General features: G+C 43.6%; 1 protein-coding gene and 1 pseudogene across 1 annotated transcript; one reads left to right on the top strand and one right to left on the bottom strand.

Moving 5' to 3' along the window:
- On the top strand, nt 1–1042 carry LOC108352030 (40S ribosomal protein S2 pseudogene; annotated as a pseudogene).
- A 3331-nt stretch (nt 1043–4373) lies between these two features.
- Mrpl44 (mitochondrial ribosomal protein L44) lies at nt 4374–9425 on the bottom strand. The gene is made up of 4 exons (NM_001031650.1): nt 9229–9425; nt 7269–7737; nt 5955–6133; nt 4374–4679 (listed from the first exon to the last, which is right to left on the bottom strand). Exons 1-4 carry the CDS (start codon nt 9405–9407, stop codon nt 4508–4510), a joined length of 999 nt encoding a protein of 332 aa, NP_001026820.1. The 5' UTR covers nt 9408–9425; the 3' UTR covers nt 4374–4507.
- Nucleotides 9426–23288: the final 13863 nt, after the last annotated feature.

Below are 23288 nucleotides of genomic sequence, written 5' to 3'. Positions count from 1 at the left end.
AGCTTCTTCTTCGGGAAAACACCAAATGGCGGATGACGCCGGTGCAGTGGGAGGGCCGGGAGGACCCGGGGGCCCAGGATTAGGAGGCCGTGGTGGCTTCCACGGAGGATTCGGCAGCGGCCTTAGGGGCCGCGGTCGTGGCCGAGGCCGTGGCCGTGGTCGAGGCCGCGGGGCTCGTGGAGGTAAAGCTGAAGACAAGGAGTGGATCCCCGTCACCAAGCTGGGCCGCCTGGTTAAGGACATGAAGATCAAGTCCTTGGAGGAGATCTACCTGTTCTCCCTGCCCATTAAGGAGTCTGAGATTATTGACTTTTTCCTGGGTGCATCTCTAAAGCCTGAGGTTCTGAAAATCATGCCAGTGCAGAAGCAGACTCGGGCTGGCCAGCAGACCAGGTTCAAGGCCTTTGTCGCTATTGGGGACTACAATGGCCACGTTGGTCTTGGTGTTAAGTGCTCCAAGGAGGTAGCCACTGCCATCCGAGGGGCCATCATCCTGGCCAAGCTTTCGATCGTCCCAGTCCGGAGAGGCTACTGGAGGAACAAGACTGGCAAGCCCCACACTGTGCCATGCAAGGTGACAGGCCGCTGTGGCTCTGTGCTGGTGTGTCTCATCCCCGCCCCCAGAGGCACTGGCATTGTCTCTGCTCCTGTGCCCAAGAAGCTACTGATGATGGCCGTATAGATGACTGCTACACTCCAGCCAGGGGCTGCACTGCCACCCTGGGCAACTTTGCCAAGGCCACCTTTGATGCCATCTCCAAGACCTACAGCTACCTGACCCCTGACCTCTGGAAAGAGACTGTGTTCACCAAGTCTCCTTATCAGGAATTCACTGACCATCTTGTGAAAACCCACACCAGAGTCTCTGTTCAGAGGACCCAGGCTCCAGCTGTGGCTACCACATAAGGGCTTTTATACAAGAAAAATAAATGAATTAAGTCTGTTAAAAAAAAAAAAGAAAGAAAGAAAGAAAGAAAAGAAAAGAGAAGAGAAGAGAAGAAAAGAAAAGAAAAGAAAAGAAAAGAAAAGAAAAGAAAAGAAATTAGAGACAGGTAATCATTCCACCCTAAGTGAACAGGGATCCTGTACCCAAGGATAGGCAAGGCGAGTGTGGGTAAGAATTCAGAGACGTCAACAGGTGCCACTGGGGATTGAATTCTCAGTCAGCCTTGTAGGCTAAAGTCTTACTACCCTAAACAAGAAGTCAGAAAAGGATTGCCAGAGTTTGCCAGTGAAATCGCCAAAGATTACAAAGAGTGCTTAAAGAAACCCAGCAGATTCTCGGTAGAGGCTGGCATTTTGCTCACTCTGGGTGGGTATTTAACATGCTTGTTGTCTTGTGTTACATGATATCGCTGACTCCATGGTGCCACAGACACACTTTTGTGACGCTTACTCATGAGATGTCAGGCATAAGGACATCTGCACTGCTGGGTCTGTTATCCCTGTGGTTAACTGAAACTCAAGTTAAAGCTCAAAAAGCAAAACAGCAAAGCAAACAAACAGACAAACAACTAAAATGAGAGAAAAACAGAAACAGTGAACCAAGAAGATGAGTTACAGGTCAGCCTTGGCTACTACCAGGATTCAACAAATTAAAACTCAACATTTTACTAAACCCACTGATTTAGCCAACTAGATTCTTCTCAAGTGTCCTCTTGGAAACAGTCTGTTAGCCATGATACTGTGTCTGTTACACAAGACACAGGTTCTAGGGGTTGAGGATTTAGCTCAGCGGTAGAGCACTTGCCTAGCAAGCGCAAGGCCCTGGGGTCGGTCCCCAGCTCCGGGAATAGAAAAAAAAAAAAAAAGAAAAAGACACAGTTCTACCTTTCTGGCCAGTCTCAGCAAGAGGATTTGATTTTCTGGCTGATTGAGATGTGACTGAGCAGAGGATGAGGCCGCTGAGGCAGCTGCCTTCTCCACCCCACTGTTTGAAGCCTTCGTTGCTCAAAACAGACCGCAGCTTTAAAATATATTGTCTCTCATCTCAAAGGTGTTTCTTTCTAGCTTCAGAATGAATGCTGGGTACTCTTCTGTCACAGGTCTGGGGACTCATGCTGTTACTTTCAAAGTGGGGCAGACCAGAAACCAGAAACAATACAAAACAAACTCAAGGTTTTATGAGTCAGGGACAGAATGGTACTGCAATCTCACTCTGGCCTGCAGTCATTTCCCTACCCTTGGGATCTCTGTCAAATGAACTTAGAAGAAACGCAGGGCTTCATGTAGAAGACAGACATGGATTATTACAGAATACAACAGAGGCTACTATGGAAGAAAATACTCTCACAGGTGACTGACTAATGAGACCATAATGATGACACTGTATCTATTAAGAGGCTATATACTGTATCTTATAAATAAATAAGAGGCTATATACTGTATCTTCGAGTGTCTGGAACAGTTTTCCTGAGGCGTATTTTCTAGTTTATATGAGCAACAGATCCTTTTGATTAACTCTTGCTGTATGTAGGGGGTGGGAGGAAATGTTGTCTCTGTCCTGAGAGAGGTCTCTACTAGATAGTAACCTTAGACATTTAGGTCAGTGAAGAGTAATGTCTCCACTCAATGCCAGATCTATGACTGGATTCTTTTTTTTTTTTTAAACCAAAAATCAAATAACAGTACAGGTGAAAAAGCAAGAAAAGGTTTTAAAGCTATTAGAATAACTGGGTTTTATCAGGTGGAAATGGGTTTCCCTCTGTGGGCCCTATCCATGCACTGAAATTTCTTCTGTTTCATAAAGCACTTGAAAGCTTACTAGTATTTCCTTCCCTCCTCTTTACCTATCAGTTTTTCCCACACAAAATTTGCATTGTTGAAGATACAGGTAGGTGTGGAAGCTGGTGAAGCAGGGGTTCTGGGAGAGCAGGCTGTGTCCTTCTGTAAATTAGCCCATCTTGTATAAAAGTTTCAAAGACTATAGCTAGTCCTGAAAGACTCCATTATTTTAAAAGATGTATTTTTTTTAATGCATAGGAACATGTACTTATGGGCACATGCATGTAGTACTTAAGGAGGCTAGAAGAGGGTGTCAGATACCCTAGAATTGGTTGTGAGCCACTTCATGAATGCTGGGAACCAACATGGTTTCTCTACGATAGCAAGTGCACTTAGCTGCAGAGCCACCTCTCCCTGCAGATTTCTCTGCAGATTTCACTGCATTTTGAGGACTGAGTATGACTGCACACCTGTATGAACATGAATGTCATCATCTGTCTGGCACCACCACGCACACAGAAGAAGATAGCTTATTCCTGCACACAGAGAAGTCACCGTTTATTAGGAGTGAATTAAGACACTAGGGGCATATTGACATATTAAAATCCTATCAGGGATACCAGACCCAAGAACCTCCTGGGCACACTCAGGACGGAGAGCCAACATGGGACTCTACTTGGGTTATGAACAGCTCCCTCTCCTAATGCATTTGGCAGTCTAGCTCCTTTACCTACATGTACTACACCCACACACTCCCATCTCTGTACAATGCACCCAAGCACCCCTCTTAGGAACTCAGCTCCTCCTTCTCTTGGACCCCTTAATGGAGAACCCCACCATCATCAAGACTACTGAGTGTCTTCCCTCACATGGCCTGCTGCTCCCTGCAGGCTATTTTGATCTTTCCTACTGTTTTAATAAAATTTCCTTGCAACTTTGCAATCGGGGTAAGCTTTTACTTGAATACTGAACAAAACCCTAAGAACCTGGAAACACCCAGTCCAGACACCACCCTGGACTACTGGTACACACTGGACAAAGGAAAGTGGCCAGCCAGTAGGATGTGCAGCCTTTTAAAGAGGCAGCCAGCCCATGGTGCCTAGGTGAGAAGGGGAGTGGGTGAACAAAAACCCTGAACTCATCCTATTACTCTTCGGGGACTCAAAGTGGCCCAAATCAACTTCAAACCCCAAAGAACTCACCTGGAAGATGCTAGGAAGTGGCAGACACTTTTTTGCTACAGTGGTCCCCACACCTGGCACCAAGGACTAATAGGCAGAGGACTCCCAACTGTCCTGGGCTCAGCTCCATACCTGATGGTGTTGTAGCCTGAATTGTCATCTGCACTCGCTTAACTGTCCTCCTGTTCCTTCTACTGGACCCAGCCTTGCCCTCATCCTGTACCTCTGTCTCAAACCTGTGACACTCACAGCCACAGCTGCTTCTTCAGCCTTTCCTGCATCACCATGAAAAGGGAGGAAATCTCAAAGAGTAGCTTTTTATTCATATTACAATGAACTTTGCATATGACATGTATTTAACTGTACTGCAAAGCTGGAGGGAATAAAATACATCTAACTGTACAAATCATACACAGTAATAAACCAGTAGTAAGAGAAACAGAAAAAAAATGAAACAAATTCCCGTCACCTGATAAACACCTGTTTAATTGTAGGGCACAGTGAGAGCAATGAGACATTGCTCCCATATTCTGAGCTGTTCGCCTCCGGCACTGTCTCTCTGCTGTGCTCAGTGGTGATGACGTCACACACACCCTTGCTGCCTAGCTGGCAATGCTGGTTTTCTCTGCTCTTGAGCTCTCTTTGGGCTTGGAGTAGTCCCAGGGCCGCCTGTTCTCCGTGAATCCGTAAAGCTTCCTGAGCGCCACTCGTGCCGCTTCTTCCTCTGCAACAAGTACAGTTTCCCCAGGTCCCTCTGCGATCAGCCTTTTGTCACTAGGAAGAAAACAGACAGTGACCTGATGCCAGGAAGAGAGAGTACATGGTGCAGTTATGCCTTCCATCCCATTCCATATAAACACAATAACCTCTGAGGCCCAGTTCCTCCAAGGCACAGCAGAAGGTGGCACGAGGATCAGGAGTTCACGAGGACTACAGCTGAGTGTGGTGGCACACTCCTTTGACGCCAGCATTTGGGAGGCAGAGGCAGGCAGATCTCTGAGTCTGAAACAACTAGGTCTACATGGCAAGTTCCTTAGACTAGAAAATCCTCATGCAAAGACTGGAAAAATATTTGCAGAAAATTTAATGTATGTATCTTAGATACTCAATGTCCACATCTACCACTCTAATTGAATGTGATCGATAAATCATGCGCTCTCTCTCTTTCTCTCTCTCTCTCTCTCTCTCTCTCTCCCTCTCTCTCTCTCTCTCTCTCTGGAAAGCATTCTATCTTTCAGCTACACCTCTACCCCACTTTAAGACCTGAAATCAACTTCAGACAGGTTTGTTTTTAACAAAACTAAAAGGCTCTAAATGTGCAGACACTCTGACAGACAGCAGAGCTCCTATCTTCCACTATGAGGCTCAGCTTGGCTGCTGCCAAGAACAAATCAAGATAGAAATAAAGCTTTTATTTTTTTTATATAGAAAATATAAGATGAGCTTATATCCCATGAAATTCTACAGCAAACCGCTGTCCAGAAGTGACGTAGCAGGAGCTGGAGGGAAGACTCAGTGCTTAAGGGCAATGGCTGCTCTTGCGAAGAACCCAGGTTTGAATCCCAGGATGAACCCAACAGCTGACAAACATTGTAACTCCAGTTCCAGAACTGACACCTTCTTCTGGCCTCCATATGCATGTGGTTGCACACATACCTCAGGCCAACACTCACATACATACAATCTTCAGAAGTCACTATTATCAAAACACAGATTACTTATCTTCTATCAATAGCAGAAAAACAAAAAACCTACCACCACCACCACTACCAATAACAAAAACCAGATAATGATCGTATCCACCCCACCCCACCAGAGTCTCGCTGTGTAGTTCTGGGTGGCCTTTCTATAGACAGTCTGGGCTCAAACTCACAGAGATCTGCTTGCCTCTACCTCATAAATGCTAGCCTACATTAATGACATGTACCCCCACACCCAGCTCAGAGATAGGATTTTAATGTTATTAGAAGTAACACTTAACAACTGTGAGTCTATATCTTTAAGGTCTCCAATCAAAGTTAAAAAGTGAAGAATGAATTTTTCACTAACCAGTATAAGCCAACAAAATATAAAGGCAAAGCAGTTGTGCTTCCAGACTGCCTGGTGAGTCTGGACTCAGGAGCTGAGATGTTTCTCTTCTTCAGCTCCTCTACGAGGAGTCCCATGGGATTTACGATGGTCCACATCTCAAACAGCTCTTTCCCTGTCATTTGTGTAATTAAAAAGTCCTGTGCATAAAATGACATTTAAATTAGAACATAGAATATTATGGCCAGAATTCAAATTCCATTTCTACCATAAAAACCGATAGGCAATGAGTGTCAGGTGTACATATTAAATATATAGAGCCCGAAAGGAAAATGCTCGAAATCTGACCTTTTGCACTAAAGCATTGCTTGAAAAAGTTGAGATTATAGAGTATTTTCAGTTTCTGGCTATGGAACTCCAGTTTGAGCTTCTCCCCCGTGGGCTCACACACGCAAAGCCAGCACACAGCCTACCAGAGTTAAACCCAAATGATCCTGGTTGCTGTTTGTTTATATTTTTAATAAAAATCATGTTTCAATTTCAAACCTTGAGAAAATGATGTCAAGCAATATGACCTATGAAAATTATTCAGAAGACAGACTCCTGCCTTAGAATTCAAGAGTCAAATCACTGAAATTCAAAGTAGAAACCTGTGTATCTGTCTCATTACTAAGGACACACTCGCGAGGACACGCCTTTCCTCCATGTCGGACTATACACAAACATTTTCTCCTTAAAAAATAAACCAAAACGGGGCTGGGGATTTAGCTCAGTGGTAGAGCGCTTACCTAGGAAGCGCAAGGCCCTGGGTTCGGTCCCCAGCTCCGAAAAAAAGAACCAAAAAATAAATAAATAAATAAATAAACCAAAACAAAACAAAAAACTTAAAAAAGCTAAAAATAACTTAAATCTGCAGAACTCACAACCCAGCATGTATTATTTGCTTTCCAGGGTATTGGCAAAAGAAAACTGAAATAACAACCACAAAGTTACCATAAAAAGTTTGGGCTGGGCTGGAGAGATGGCTCAGCAATTAAGAAAACTGACTGCTCTTCCACAGGTCCTGAGTTCAATTCCCAGCAACCACATGGTGGCTCACAACCATTTGTAATGAGATCTGATGCCCTCTTCTGGTGTGCCTGAAGACAGTTCAGTGTATTCATATACATAAAATAAATAAATCTTTAAAAGAAATAGTTTTGAGTCTTTGTAAGTTTTGGGAGGTAGGAACATTCTGTTCTACCAACATCTAGCAAAGGAATGCATGAGAAAAAGACACTTCCCCCTCTGTCTACATCGAGCAGGTCTGGACAAGTGCTATTAACCATTACCCACCCTGATGAACAGTGCAGCCCTCTCAGGACCACTGCTCTGGAGCAGGGCTCCAATTACTGCAAAGAAAGTCCGACGTAACACAGGCTGGGGGACAGGAAACTCCGCACTGAGCGTCAACTGCTCCACAGCCAAGTTACTGGCCACGTGACAGACAACTGCCTCACCAGTAAGAAAGTTAACTAGACTCTCAATGCCTTCGGTGGGCAAGTTTGGAAACTCGTCTTCAAGAAACTGTGTGAGGCACCGATGTGAAAAAGACAGCCCTTGCTCAAACAGTTCTTGATTGTCCTTAAGATTCAGAAGAGCGGCTTCTTTCTCTATGCCGAGGTTCTGACGTTTCGCCTCTTCACTTTTGATGTAGCAGCTATTGACAAATGCTGTTTTGAGAAGGTCCAACGAAAAGGCCTCTTGTAACCGGGACCCAAAGGCTTGTATCTCCGCATGGTAATCCCAGTTTGGCTTCTCTGAGCTGAGGAGGTAGAAACAGTAAGAGATGGTAAGGAGAAGGGCATGGTACCACGTACAACTGTGCTGTAACTATTACACAGAGGAACGCAATCATTTTATTTTTCTTTTATTGTCGGGTTTTGACAGTTTAGATACAAAAAAAGAATACAGGTGAACGCTGACAGTCCTTTATCAGTCTCCATAAATGTGGATTAATTTTTTCATTTTGGCTTCATTGCCATATTAAAGAGACTGTTCACATCAGATTAGGCTGCTCTTCTAGCTTTTAAGTTCCTTCCTTCTGCTCTAACTGTGAAATAATGCTTTCCACCTGAGTATGAACAAATTATAACTATATAGATTCAGGCCACAAACTAAAAGTAATTCTATTTAGCTTATATCCTATTTATTTAAATCTCAGAAATGTCCACTTGAATTTCCAGTTACATAAGCTAGTATCAGTATTCTAAGTGTTTTAAAAGTTCATAACCATGGGTGAGAGTTGAGGCTGTTGTAATTCAGCGGTAGAGTGCCTATCTAGCAGACACAAAGGCCTGGTGTGTGCAGGTACACTACACAGTCACACACAGACAAGAATTAAAACATCTTTTCCTAGAGAAAAATATAGCCAAAACAAAACTCTTTAAAGAGAGAGAAGAAACGTAGAGAGATCTAAGTTGAAAATCTAAATTTGTTTTCTACAGTTTTTCCCAATTTTAATTCATGAATCTTAAAATACCCACCTGTCTACTGGGCAAGGGAATGAAAATTAAGACATGATTCTGAGTTTTGCTTATTAAGCCACAATTCTTTGTAATAGAAGGTGTGTTCTCACTGGTGTTAGTGTGAACAGAGGTCAATACTCTCCTGGAGGGCAATATTAAGGCAATCAAAATTTCAGCTCAGGAATAACTAGCTAGAGACAGTTTCTGCTTCACATGTGTACTAACAATCTAACGAAAGTCAAATGCCAGTGCAACTGTAAGAATGAAGTCGACCTTCGTGTACTTTTGTCCACAAAGACAGAGTAAACAGAATATGCAAGATGCAGGATCATATATGAGCATGATGCACTTAATAAAAACGTGTGGAGTTTTTTGTTGGTTGTTTTCATTCGTCCTCCCCCAGCCCTCAGGCAACAAGATTAATTAGATCAAAAACCTAAACTTTTACCCTCTTACTCCAGGCAGTGGACACGAAATTCAGTTTACATAGAACTAAATTTTTCTGCCCTGGTACGCAACGCTGTAGAATGAACGATCCTATTTCTCTTAAAGGTACCCAATTGGCCTGAGATTAGGAAGGGACAAAATTGGGCCAATTCCAATTACAAGCAGTTACCCTCTGTCGGATCCCACTTATTTTCGGCTAGTGAGATTCTGCAGGGGGCAGCCCGGCCTCTGTCGCCCAGTTCCTCTGCCCCAGGCCGGTGGCGGACACGTCCCCACCGCAGTTGCAGGCAGGCAGCTGCAGCCCAGTGTCCTCAACCATTCGACCCTCCCGAGACGCCTACCGTCGCACCGGCGGTGGCGGGCTGCGTAGCAGGCGCCATCGCTCCAGCTCCTTCTGGAAGCGGAAGGCGGCACGGAATCCCTTCTTCACTCCCCGAACTGGAGGAACCAACGTAGGGGCGGCCGGAGCCAAGAGGCGGCGAGGGCCCTGCTGCAGCAGCCGGAATACAGCAGAAGCCATGGCAAGAACAGGGCAATGGAGAGCGGAAGGAAGACAGCCGGACCGGTGTAGTGGGAACGCGGTTGCCCGGAAACTGGTGCAGCAACAGAAAGAGGCCTCAGTGCTGCAGGACACCCAAGAAAGTGCGTGACTAGCATAGTGCGCATGCGCAAGTGCTTCTTTCTGCCCATTCTATAAATATGGGTGCAGAAATTATTGGGAGACAGTTGCTTGACCCTGTCAGTCTCTCTTGTGTTTATTTCTCATTAAAGCAAAAACAAAAACTAGTTTCGTTTTCGTTTTAATAAAAAAGGCAACAATGTCCCTGCGGTCACCCAGTTTAGACTCCAGGGTCTTTAGGTGTGCCTACTTTCACAGCTTGTTCTGGTTACTAAATTATTTTTTAATTTATTTCCTTCCTCTCTTTGGTTATTGTAATTGGTTTCCAAACAAGACTAGTATCTGTCTTCCTGCCCAGGAAATGTATTTTCACCTGCTTTGAAATACTGACCAAGACATGTTACTGCCCAGTTAGGGTGTTTATGCTAGGATTGTGCACCCTCGTTTGAGCTTTTTCAAAATGGAGAATCTGAATGGCTATAAACGAGCTTCTAACAGATATCTGGTTGAAGCAAATTTTCTAAAACAAATCAAAATGATATTAAAAGCATTGAAAATTCGTGGACCATCAGATAAATGGATTCCAAGAAACCACAGGGAATTTTCATTTCTGCAACATAACATTTATTGGTAGAATTAATCTGAAGCTGGTTGATGTAACTGATGAACCAGCCTGTCTCATCTTTGACTTGAAAGCCATCTTACAATAAAGACAAACTACATTTGTACCTGTTTATGATTAAATCTCTGTTTCTCAAAGACTAGGCTATACCCCACCAGTCACCTTAGCTACAGATGGTTCTGTACTGCCTGTTCCAGGAATAGCAACCATGCATTTGTTTCAAAAGGTTATCGTGACCACATGTTGTTATGACCACTTTGCAACCACATCTTTGTTTCAGGAGGTTATTACAACCAACTTCTTGTGCTTGTGTTTTGTGTCTGTAACTCTGCCTATTTGCCTGCCAAATCCCACATCTGGAAACCCCCTACTCTGGACTACAAAAAAAACCTCTTATCTTCCCTAGATCTAATGCTGATCTCTTGAACCGCACCTTCACTGAGAGGCAGCCAATGTACACAAATTTTAAAGATTTGCTTTAATTAATAGCTTTCTTTATTTAACTTGGCCATAATGATTTGAGTTGGGGGTCTTTCTCCTCATATCTGTGGGATTAACAGTAATCACAAGTTTAATAAAGTTAAGGAAGAAGACCCACACACATCGAGGGTTCCCATTCAGATCCCAGATTAGGAACAAACCACACCCAAACACCTGTTTTCACTTTATTAAGTGGAGAAGAAAAATTAAAGTTGCTGCTTTCTGACTCAGGCAGAAAAACAGTAGCAAATGTTGCGGTTTAATTTTTAAGAATAAAAAAAGAGAGGGCTGTGTTAGGGTGGATGATGTATTTTGATTGGGCATTTTAATTAGGTGAGCCAAAGGGGGCTTATGATTGCCGGACTCCAATACTTAGATAGCTGGACCTTGGTGGTCAGTCTCAGGAAGAGGAAGTGGACAAATAAGGGAATAGACTAGCTATAGGAATGTGGCAGCCAGGTTTAGGAATGTAGTCTAATGGGTTTAACAAGACAGAGGGATTGGAGAAGGACAGGCCTACCAAAGCCATGCTGCCATAGTCCCTTCAGTTAAAGTGCTGTGTCTCTATGTGCAGAGGCTCTCGGCAACAACAGCTATAAAAATAACCTGTAATGGCTCAAGCAGTTTCTCCACTAATGCCCCACAAGAAGCCCAGAATTAATGTCTGTGTTCAGCTTGCTGTCGTTCCATCGGTGTAATCACTTTAAGACTAGTAAAGGCTTATTTGGTGTGCTGGCTATTCTTGGTTGTCAACTTGCCTACATATGGAATTAACTAAAACCCAAATGGCTGGACACATCTGTGAGGGTTTTTTTTTCCCCTAATTAAGTTATTTGAAATGAGAAATTCCACTTCCAACCCAGAGTTTTGAGGTGGGAAGATGCACCATTAATCTGCCCCACACCTTCTGCTGGAAGCCTGTAGAAAGGACATGGAAGAAGGATGTTTGCTTTCTTTGTCCACTTGCCCTTGCTCTTGCTGGCAAGTTGGTCTTTTCACAGCATTAGAGCCCACTTTTTTGGGATTTCAGCATATGCTGAAGACCAGCTGAGACATCCAGCCTTGTGGATTGAATACCTTTGGATTCTTGGACCTTCTGTTTGTAGGCAGCCACTGTTGCATTAGCTGGACCACACCCTATAAGCCATTCTTATAAATCCCCCTACTCTATTATAGAGAGATTTCATTCTAAGTTCTGTTGTGTTTTGTTTTGTTTTTGTGTTTTCTTGAGATTTCGGTTCATGATCAGGCACAACAATTGCTTCTGAACCCATGGTAAGGCAGAGTGAATAATGGCTCAAAAATTATTCATTTCATGCCTAGGACATAAGAGAGAGTTCATCCAGAGAAAAGGAGTGAGGATCCAGAATCTCCCTCAGAGGCCTAAACCCAATGACTGACAATCTCCCACTAGGCCTCAACTAATAGAGGTTCCGCTATTTTTTAGTAGTGCCATGGACTAGTGGTCAAACCTTTATCACATAAGCTTTGGAGGGATATTACAAATCTCAACATAGAAAACTACTTGTGTTCTTAAAAGTGTGCTTCAGGGGCTGGGGATTTAGCTCAGTGGTAGAGCGCTTGCCTAGGAAGCGCAAGGCCCTGGGTTCGGTCCCCAGCTCCGAAAAAAAGAACCAAAAAAAAAAAAAAAGTGTGCTTCAGTGAACATGGTAAGAGGACAAACACTTGGATCCATGATCCAGTTCCAAAAAACTTGAAGGGACAAAAAAATTTTTGTTGTATTTTTCTCTCAAGAACTTCATTAAGAACAATAATCTACTGTTGTTCCTAATTTTTTAAAGATTTAATTATATTCATGTACTTTATGTATTAGGGTGTTTTGTCTGTATGCATGTTTTGCACACCAGAAGAGGGCATTGGTTCCCATGGGACTACAGTTAGAGATGTTTGTGAGTCTTCATGTGTGCTGGGAATTGAACTCAGGACCTCTGGAACAGTAGCCACTGCTCTTACGTGCAGACCCATCCCAGTTTGATCAAAGCTTTATGAGTGTCAGCATTCTGGTTTCCAGTTGGTCAACATCAGGTGAACAGTAGGCAGAATCACATTGAGGAAGAAGAGGAAAGGAGGTAATGAGAGTTCGATCTAACCATTGTTGAATAGTTTATTTACTCTTTGATGTCGTTATATTGGGGACCTTGCTTACCTGGTCCTTCAGTGATGGTGTGGGCAGTTGGTACCCAGTGCACAAAAACATAAAAAACAGCAAAGGTGTGATGGCTGTAGAAGTTTTGCCTGCAAACTAGCAGCCTCAACCATTGGAAGTCAGTAAATCTCTTGTATTAGCTAAGGAATCAGATCCAAAATGTTCTTTAAATTCCCTCATTGAAGAAAATTGAGATAGATATAATTGTCATAAAATAAGATGACTAGAGTTAAAACTGCTTAAAAACCAGAGTAACTAAGTCTTGATAAGGAATTAAGTCTATTCTACTTAAGTTATATTTGTAAAACTAGTTTTAGGAAAGTTGACTCTAGATACACTAGCCAACGTGGAAAACTAGTAGAGCTTACTAGTGGTTCATAATGACCTGGAAATCCATTTCTAGGGGATCCGATGCCCTCTTCTGGTCACTGGAGGCACAAGTGTAGTACACGGTACATGTAAAATGATAAAATAAAAAAATCTTTAGGGCTGGAGAGATGGCTCAGCAGTTAGGAGCACTGACTGTTCTTCCAGAGGTCCTGAGTTCAATTCCCAGCAACCACATGGTAGCTCACAACCATCTGTAATGGGATCCGGTGCCCTTTTCTGGTGTGTCTGAAGGTAGCTACAGTGTACTCACATAAATTAAAAATAAACAAATAGGGGGTTGGAGAGATGGTTCAGTGGTTAAGAGCACTAACTGCTCTTCCAGAGGTCCTGAGTTCGAATCCCAGCAACCACATGGTGGCTCACAACCATCTATAATGAGATCTGATGCCCTTCTGGTGTGTCTGAAGACAGCTACAATGTACTTACATATAAATAAATAAATCTTTAAAATAAATAAATAAATAAATAAATCTTAAAACACACACTCATAAAAAAGGAAAAATATCTTTAAAAACCTATAAACGTCAATATATATCTGATGTAAACATTTTAATATATAATTATATTGCAAAAGTCTTCATGTGGTAGTAGTTACAGAGACCTTCTGCATGAAATGACTGTGTCGAGGGAGCCCTTATAGAAGTGGGGTGACCAGTTCCAGGCAATACCTTGACTGAAACCTCAGGAGCAGATCCTCTGCTCGTACATCCTAGGCTTTTGAAGGCTATGTTTTAAGTTATATGTTTTAGAGTAATTGGCTACTTGGGGTCAGACCAATTGGGTAAAACTGTCAACATAACAAATAGTCCATGTGGTATGCATCAGCTGGCCATGCCCCACGTCCAGCAGCGGCTGCAGTATTCATGTCAGGGTCCAGCTGTGGCTGAGTCCTCCACTTCCTCCCTCTCAGGGTATTCAGATTCGTCTGCACACTGGACTGGAAGGATGAAGCAGGAATCTGGAACAGGTGGGGTCACAGGGTCCCCGTGCAGCTGGGTGTGAGTGCCTGATTGCTGGGGGTAGGGGGGACAGGGGGACGGGGAACAGGACTGGGGGCAAGGATTGTTTTATCAAGGATCTTAGTGTTGTAGGTCTTTTAGACAAAGGCCTTCTCCAATGGTCTTCAACGAAACAGCTCTCTTAGACAGTCTTAGCTTGTGTGCATACGCACTTTATTTCCGGTGAAGCGGGGCTATATGAGACCCTTGGAGGATGGGGAGGGGTTCTTTTTCAGGTGAAGTTTTGTTGGCTAGAGTTTAAAGTACTGGGACTGTCTTCTTTGCTAGGAGAGGCATTCTAGGAATTCCTGCCAGGCAGGTTCTTCCCAGGCCTAAGGGGAGGAAGTTGACCTTGTCCAGGTAGGGAGATGAAGCTCCCAAACAAGGTCAGAGAAAGGGAAGCCATGCGGGTTAAGGGGGTTCTCCATTTTGTGCTAAGCTCTGAGGCGCTATCTGGTCCTGGTAGACTTCAACACCCCCCCACCCCCCTACCCCCCACCCCCGAGCTGGGGACCGAACCCAGGGCCTTACGCTTCCTAGGCAAGCGCTCTACCACTGAGCTAAATCCCCAACCACGGTAGACTTCAACCTTAATCAGCAGGGTCTCCCCACAATTCCACATTTCAGAAATCCATTGAAAGGCAGGTTCTAGATGGATACAGACTTGCCAAATGCTGAGGAGACGAGAAAATAAACAAATATTCTATGGGTTGTACAAAGTCACGAAGGCAAGAGCTATTAAGACTTTGTGGAGACGAAAGGAGGGCTCCTTGGCCTGAACAAATAGTGGACACTCAACCGTTGAGAGGGCAAACAAATTTGCTACATCCATAGATGTTAAACCCCAAAGCATAATTTCCCACTAGCCCAGCACGACTCAGACTGTATGTACCTTCTCACCAGGAATCTACACAACTTTAGGGAAATGTAGGTGTTGTGTAGGGAAATTCCCTGGGCTTAGAGAAGCAAAATGGCACAGACAATAGACAGCTAGAGAGCGAGTGGCTCTCTTTGGAATAATGAGTGGTGTCCTTGGAAACAAAGACTACGAGATATGGCTGTCCAAGTGTGTTATCAGACTTCTGTCTTTCCCCACAGATAGGCATTTAGTGAAGGGCCAAGGGTAATTATTTCTTTCATTGGAGGTTCAGACATTAGGTAGACAAAAAGTATCAGAGCAGTTTCTCCCACCATATATTGCTGCACTCTCTTGCTCTCTTGGTAGGATAGAGTGTAGTGTGAGATGAGAGTCCTTAGATTATTGATGAAATCAGTCCTGCCTTTCAACCCCCACAGTGGCTGGTTCTTTTTCCTATTATTAGAAACATCCAAGAAACAAACTCTAAAAATAGAGAAATAGGGATGTTGGGTGCGGTGTCTCCACTGTCTTAGTACTTCTTTAAATGGAGTAGGATTCACACTTGAGTAGGAGGAATATCCGTGGTTGGGACAGGAATGTTAACAAGTCTAACCAGGTGGCTGGGGAGACAAACATGGAGACGGCAGACCATGTTGGCTATAATCTCAAAGCTCCCAACTCCATTTGTGTTGTTTTCCATTTTGTGTAAATAATCACATAGAAGGGGTTTGAGCTTTAGGCAGAGAACAGTTTATGAAGAGGTAAAATTGGTAGATGAAATCAAGTCTCCTTCCCCCTCTGGGACAGGCCATGATATTGGGTCTTTGGGCTAAGACAAGTTGGCCCAGGGACAAGAGGACATTGAGATTCTGTTTTCGGTTTATGCCACAGACTTAACATGCTTTGAACAGATAAAAGTTTATTGGTGTATATAACAAACTCAGGGGGCTGGAGAGATGGCTCAGCGGTTAGGAGCACTGACTGCTCTAACAGAGGTCCTGAGTTCAGTTCTCAGCAACCACATGGTGGCTCACAACCATCTGTAATGGGATCCGATGCCCTCTTCTGAATCTGAAGATAGAGTACTCATATACATAAAATAAATAAATATCTTTAAAATAAACAAAATAAATTCTGGGAGATGCAGATAATGCTAAACATTTCTTCTTAGCTAACCAGATTAGAGCCACTAAACAGAAACAACCTCAAAGCTTTATGCAAAGCCCCTTTCCTTTTGATGGTCATCATTTATATGAACTGTATTGTTTATACATACTTTAATATTTAATGTATTATAGTAAAAATATATACTGTTATAGCTCAGTGGCTTTAACATAGAGTCCTCATATGCTATTGATAATTTTTTTTTAATAAGCAAAGGCGAGGTTTATTACGGAGATATATTACAGAGATCTCCGGGCCGACACATATCCCGCGCAGGAGACAGAGGTGTCGACCTATTGATAATTTTTTTAAAAAATTATTTATTTTATGTATGTGAGAACGCTATTGCTGTCTTCAGACACACCAGAAGAGGGCATCAGATCCCATTACAGATGGCTTAAGCCACCATGTGGTTGCTGGGAATTGAACTCAGGACTTCTGGGAAAACAGTCAGTGCTCTTAACCACTGAGCCATCTCTCCAGCCCAGATATTGGTAATTCATTAGTATCATGGTATTGGTTTTATTTTTCTTATTTCTGTTTATCTCTCCTCTCCTCTACCGTGTGGTGTGTGTGTGTGTGTGTGTGTGTGTGTGTGTGTGTGTGTGTGTGTGTGTGTATGTATGTATGTATTGTTGTTGTTGTTGTTGTTTCTTGGGACGGTTTTACTCTGTCACTCCAGTTGGCCTCAAGCTCGTGGCTTCCCTTCTGCCTCAGCTTCCCAGTGCTAGTAGGTACTGCGTGAACTGCTATGCCTATCCTATCACAGTAATAAACAAGACCCATATCAGATGGCTTCATGGAGGAAGTTAATAAAAGGAACTAGTTTCCTTTTATTTGGGTTGTGGTTCAAAAGATGTTAGAGGAACCGAAAGGTCTATAGATCATGGGGAAAGTAGAGATTAACAGGGTTGGAAAGAGAGGAGAGAGATGTCATCACAGCTAGAAAGCCCAGAATCCTAGCCAAGACTGCCTGCCAAGAGCTAGGACAAAAGAGAGAACTGTAGCCAGTGGGAAGGAAGGACTCTGCTCTGTGAGCAGAGAAAGCAGGTGAAATATTCTGGTTTCCCTTTTCTTCCCTGCTTTCTAGTCTACAGCTCCTTGCCACAGTACAAACATATCAGGCAGCAACTTCACAAGAGTCTAGGAAGGGTGGACAGTGAACTGGAGAATGACCCTCAGGGAATTATACTCAAGAAGCAAAGATGCGGGGTTGGGGATTTAGCTCAGTGGTAGAGCGCTTGCCTAGCAAGTGCAAGGCCCTGGGTTCGGACCCCAGCTCTGGAAAAAAAAAAAAGAAAAGAAAAAAAAAAGAAAAAAAAAAAAGAAGTAAAGATGCGGAAGGTGAAAAGCCAAGGCCAAAGGAGCATGCTGACCTACTAACACATTTTTTTTTCTTTTTTCTTTTTTTCCCAGAGCTGAGAACCGAACCCAGGGCCTTGCCCTTCCTAGGCAAGCGCTCTACCACTGAGCTAAATCCCCAACCCCTAGTAACACACTTTTAATTCATCCAAAGGAGCATGCGGACGGACTAAGTTAACACACTTTTAAGTCATCCAAATGTTAAACGTCGAAACCTTTTAAAACTAGCAATTACTGATAATTGCACCTATATGTACCATAATAAAACTATCAAGACATCCCCTCAGGGAATCTAGTGTAAGACACAAAGATCTAGACTTAGAAAAAAATGATGATGGGATGGGTGATTTGTGGTGAGGTCCGAGATCAGGAACCTGGGTTAACCATCTCGACTTCTGTTACATAATCTCTGCTTCCTACATCCACAGAACAAGTTAATACTCTTCTCGCTGTAGAATGTGATTCCTAGAAAGGCTGTCTAGCTTGCCAAAGACATCTCTGTCACTTAACAGCAGATCTGATTCTAAAGGTTGTGCTCTTATGGTCTCTGGGATAAAATGTCAACCGAGAGCTCAAGGCTGGCCATCAGTAGTAGGACATTATTAACAGGATATGCTAACTCAACAGGGCAACGGAAAAATCAATTCCCCTTGTGTATCTGGAGGTCATCAGTTTCAAGAGACTTAATTATTGCCTACTGCCACCACTTGAAGCCATTTTCTTCAGGTCTTGCCTCTACATTTCCAGAGGCTTCCTTGACAGCCAACTTCCTTGACTGCTCTTCATCATTTGCCACAGCTGATTGTTCCCTCCTCCTTAAACTAAGCATCTTCTTCCATGGGCTTCAAACCAACACACATTTTGTCTAGTTTTCTCTTCTAATTCACTGGGCATGCTCTTTTGTGCTCTTTCTGAGGACTCCTCTCTCTCTCTCTCTCTCTCTTTTTTTTTTTTTCTTTTTTTCGGAGCTGGGGACCGAACCCAGGGCCTTGCGCTTGCTAGGCAAGTGCTCTACCGCTGAGCTAAATCCCCAACCCCTGGACTCCTCTCTCTTGATCACCTCTAAATGATGATGTGTACAACTATCTTCTTCAGTTATACCAATGGTTCTAAGTCTTCCTAATGCTACAACCTTTCCAAGCACTTCCTTATGTTGTGGTGAACCACAACCAAAAAATGATTTCGTTGTTACTTCATGACTATAATGTTGTTACCATTCTGAATTGTAATGGAAATGTCTCATATGTAGGATATCTGATATGTGGCCCCTGTAAAACGGTTGTTTGACCTACAAAGGGGTTACTGCTCACAGGTTGAGAGCCACTGACTTACATATATAAAATTTTCTGGACTTAATTATATCTTCTGACTGTAGGAACAAGATATATACTTCAAATTTCATGTGGATTTGGACACTGATTTTATGAAATATGGTATAAAGGGGAGCTAAAATTAAAACTTAATTTGTTTACATAAGTTGCTTTCAAGGTATAGTTAAAATGCTTTAAGTGCACATAAAGAGTATATCTGAGCAAATAAAAAATAACAAGTCAGAAAGCTTTGAACCCAACATGGTTTGAGTCCAACCAAAGAACCATAAATGCCAAAGAACCATTTAAAGTTGTAAGTCACAGCTCTTAAGTAGCCTTGTTTGATCTGTCCCACTGGGAAAATTCTAGCTGTATAGTTACAATCTTGTTGGCTGCTTCTGATTGGTTGAGCTTAAGTTTTGTTTCCCTGTACTACAGGCATGAGTCATCTACAAGAAATGGGTCAAGTTTCATGTTTATAAATCAAGAAGGGTTAAGGTTTCCAAAGAGGATTAACTGCCTTTGTGTCCTCCAATAGTCTTCAGAGCCAAGTAAACACTCGTCTCATGTAGCCCAAGCAGGGTTCAGACTCACTTGAAGTTAAATATGATTTTGAACTTCTAACACTCCCTTCCTCTACAACTGGGATTGCAAGTGTGTATGCCACCATAGCCATTTTGTGAGTTCCTGGGCCTCATACACATTACTCAAGAACTCTGCTACCCAAGCTACATCCACAGAGAAGAATTTCTAAACATCTCAGAGACAAACTGCCTTTCTCACTCATTTTGAACCACCACACTCCCCACAGAACAGGAGTAAACTTGGTTCCTCTTGTTTCCTGCCAACCACTGAGCACCTCTGGTCCACTGGTGTCTGCAAGACACACTCCATCTGTATGCCTTGACCTTCTGAGGTGGCATCAGCAGGGCAGGAAATAGTGCCACTCTTCCATACAGTGTGAACAGCCTGTATCTGTCCACTTTTTGCCTTCATCTGGAGACCCAGTAGACATCCTCAGACATTTTCCTGTTGAAAACCGAAGCACACACCAGTTCCTTCCTCGTCTTCTCATCTTAGAAAGTGGTAACGTCAGCCAGTCTGGCTGTGTGGTCTTTGTTTTTTTATCTTTCTCTCATGGTCTGTGTCTGTTCTAGCTTGCTGTGATAAACAGCGTGACCAAAAGAACTAGCAGAAAGATTTATCTTTCACTTCCACATCACAGTCTATCCTTGAGGGAAATCAGAAAAGCAGGAGCTGAAGGAAGGGACCCAGAGGCACAAACTGAAGCAGAGGCCATGGAGAAATACTGCTTACTGGATTGTCCCAGCTATTTCTCTTGTACTACTCAGGACCATGGCCGAGGGATGGCACTGTCCACAGTGGGTTAGGTCCTTCCACATCAATCATTATTCACACACACACACACACACCAAAACCAGAGTTGTCTACAGACCAATCTGACAGAGGCAATTGATGTCCCGTCTTCTCAGATGACTCTGGCTTGCATCAGGTTGAAAAATGCTAACCATCGCGGTGTCTAAGAGACCTCACTGGCTTCACATTCTAGACACATCTACCATCTGACGCCTGTTCATCTTTGGAATCCTTAGAGGCTACCCTCATTTCTAGGTTACCTATTTCACTAACGTCCTGGGTGATAACCTTGCTACTATTCTTGCTTTTAAAATTTAGAAGTACTCAGGCTTGGTAGTGGAGGCCTATAAACCCAGCTATTGAGTCAGGGGGATCAATAAGTTGAAGGCTTTCTTGAGGGATGGAGTAGGTTGCAGGCCAACCTGGGCAGTTTATGGAGCACCAGTTTCCAAATAGGAAGTAAAATGAAAGAAGTTGAGGATAAGTGAGTGGTAAGCGTGCATGACTGGCATGTGTAAAGCCCCCAGTTCCACATGTACATATGTTGTCCCTCAGTGCAACATAAAACCTGAGGTAAAACGTGTCTCCATGCTCTCTCCTGCCCCCCCTAGTCCTCTCTCTGACTGGAAGTTCTGCCTCCTCACCCAGTGACTGGACCCTTGAAATCTTTATTCATTAGGGGAAGGTTCTGCCACAAGCGTCTTTATTTAAGCTAGCTTTCCCCCACCCCCTGCACTGCTGTCACACGGGATGGTTTGGGTGGTGGGGGAATCCCTGAATGTCTATGGGGCAAGGCTTTACAGTAAGCAGCAAGCAGGGAATATGTGTGCAAGCATCTCATTGGAAAGCTACTGTGCCCTCTAACATAATTAGCTGGTTCTGGGAGTCATATCATAAACTCAACTTCTGCTCCCCTCTGCATTGGTGGTCGTTAGGCAGGGGGGTGGACCTGTAACCTGGGGGTGCAGGTTTGTTGGGGGAATAAACTGGAGACGCTGGTCTTGTTGAGGGTTTATGTAACCTGGAAACTCAGGTCTTGTTGGGGATTAGCCTAGAGACTGGAGCTAGGCTCAGGTTTTGTTGGGGGGGTGGGAGGCAACTTGGAAACTAATGCTAGGTACTAATGCCTATTAGTTTACCTGAGTTCAAACTTAGGTCAGGTTCTCTAAAATGGAGTCTAAACTTAAAAGGTTTGTCTTCTCAGTGCTACTGTCACTGCTTTGCTTTCTTCCCTGCACCTGAAATTATCTAACGTAGGATGAGATCTAATTTATTTCACTTGTTATTCCTTTCCTCCAGTGGAATGCCAGCCCTTTCTCTTTCTGAACAAATGTCTAAGCACCCCAGATAGGGAACAAACAGCACACGAAACTAGAGATGCCACTAAAATCCAGTTTGGTGAACCGATGGGTTTTATCAGGGTTACTCACAAGAACATACAGGGAAGGGGTTATTTTCAGTAGCTGAAATGACCCCAAAGTTCACTTGAGCATGGCTGACAGATCATGAAAGTTAAGAGTTCACTGCACAGCCTGTAGACAGCTCCACAGGTTGGAGAGTGTCACCGTTAGACAGTTTGCTATGAACCTCCTCTGGGACACACAGCCAATCTCTGCTTCTGAGTACCGTCTTGCCTGGTCTTTATTTTTTTTTTCCAGGCAGCTATGCTTGTCTGGGCTCCTCCCAGTTTGGCTTATCTAACAGTCATTTTAAAAATACTTTTACATGCTTAGGGAGGGAGGGAGGGGCCTAGTTAATCTGGTCAGTTTCAGGAACTTTCTCAAGCTATTTTGAGTCAAGCTTCCCCAAGGCAGAAATATTTTGCCTTCTCTTAGGACACCCTGTTCTATCTCCGGGTAATCATTCCCTGCCTTACTGAGCTTCCCTCTGGACGCTTTTAAAAGCGTCTGGATGGACGCTTTTAACCAGAGAAAACTGCTACTCAATACTAAAGAACTCTAAGTAGAATTCAATAATTCTAAGTAAGAATTTAACCACTGGATAAGTACTTCTTCACTGCTGTGACACAAACTACCAGACTAAAGGCAACTGAAGGAAGGAAGGGGCTATTTTTGCTCATGGTTTGTGCCTCATGAATCCATATCCATGGTTTGTGTGTACTGCAATTTGGATAATAGAACCACAGATGTGTAAAGGAAGGACTGAAAAGGGAGCTGTCTAAAATTTTGACTGGGTCTCTCGCTTATGGCCCTTAAAACATACTATCAGGGTCCTCCAGCCAAAACTCACCAGGAATCTACCAGCAGTTTAAAAAGTGAGGTTGAGGGGCTGGGGATTTAGCTCAGTGGTAGAGCACTTACCTAGGAAGCGCAAGGCCCTGGGTTCTGTCCCCAGCTCCGAAAAAAAGAACCAAAAAAAAAAAAAAAAAAAAAAAGTGAGGTTGACTGTGTGTTGGTAGAGGGTTTCATGGGGAGGTTGCCATTTGACATCTGGGTAACAGGGCAACTATAGGCTATGGGTTGGTGGTAGGTAATGGGAAAGGTTTAAGGTAAAAGAGCTTTCCTCTGGATAGGAAGTTGACAGGAAGTGGGGGGCAGTAAATACAAAATTGTATATTCTAACATCTTACTAGATGGAGGAGAAAGCTGTAACTGGAGGGGTGGCAGGGGGTGATAGTCACGATCGCCTGGACAGGAGAGTGTTTCATCATGGTAGAGTGCACAATGTTAATGATCATACAGTAGAATTATGCACAGGCTATGAGCGGTCGGATGATGGTACCAGTCCCAGCTGCCAGGTGTGTCTTTCAAACAATGGCTTCTCAGGTGGATGCAGTGTGGTACTGTTTGAGGGGAAGGTTGTTGTGTTCTGTTACTACTCAACTCAATCCATTTCCGGGAGAACGATTTGTCTTTTTAACATTCACCAAGGTCCTGGTTTTTCATGGGGTTCCTTCCGGGGTCACAGAATTATAATTGCGCGGCTTCACCATGGAATACGGGAAGTTGCGGCTGTGCTCGCGAGCTTACGGCGGCGTGGCGAACACGCGGCCGGGTTGCCCTAAGCAACCGGCGCGTCCCCGCCCGGCGGTC

Source organism: Rattus norvegicus, chromosome 9, assembly GCF_021556685.1.
Source record: "Rattus norvegicus strain SHRSP/BbbUtx chromosome 9, alternate assembly SHRSP_T2T, whole genome shotgun sequence".
Lineage (NCBI taxonomy): Eukaryota > Metazoa > Chordata > Mammalia > Rodentia > Muridae > Rattus > Rattus norvegicus.
Note: the sequence above shows the minus strand (reverse complement) of the source record. Positions and strands in the feature narration are given on the sequence as shown.

What these genes read in the sequence shown, in the direction of transcription:
- Mrpl44 (NM_001031650.1), bottom strand. Translation starts at nt 9,407, where the DNA reads ATGGCTTCTGCTGTATTCCGGCTGCTGCAGCAGGGCCCTCGCCGCCTC. An exon ending in CCGCCACCGCCGGTGCGACG is followed by an intron (nt 7,738 to 9,228) that starts GTAGGCGTCTCG and finishes CTACCTCCTCAG; the next exon opens with CTCAGAGAAGCCAAACTGGG. An exon ending in TATTTTGTTGGCTTATACTG is followed by an intron (nt 4,680 to 5,954) that starts GTTAGTGAAAAA and finishes TTTTCTTCCTAG; the next exon opens with TGACAAAAGGCTGATCGCAG.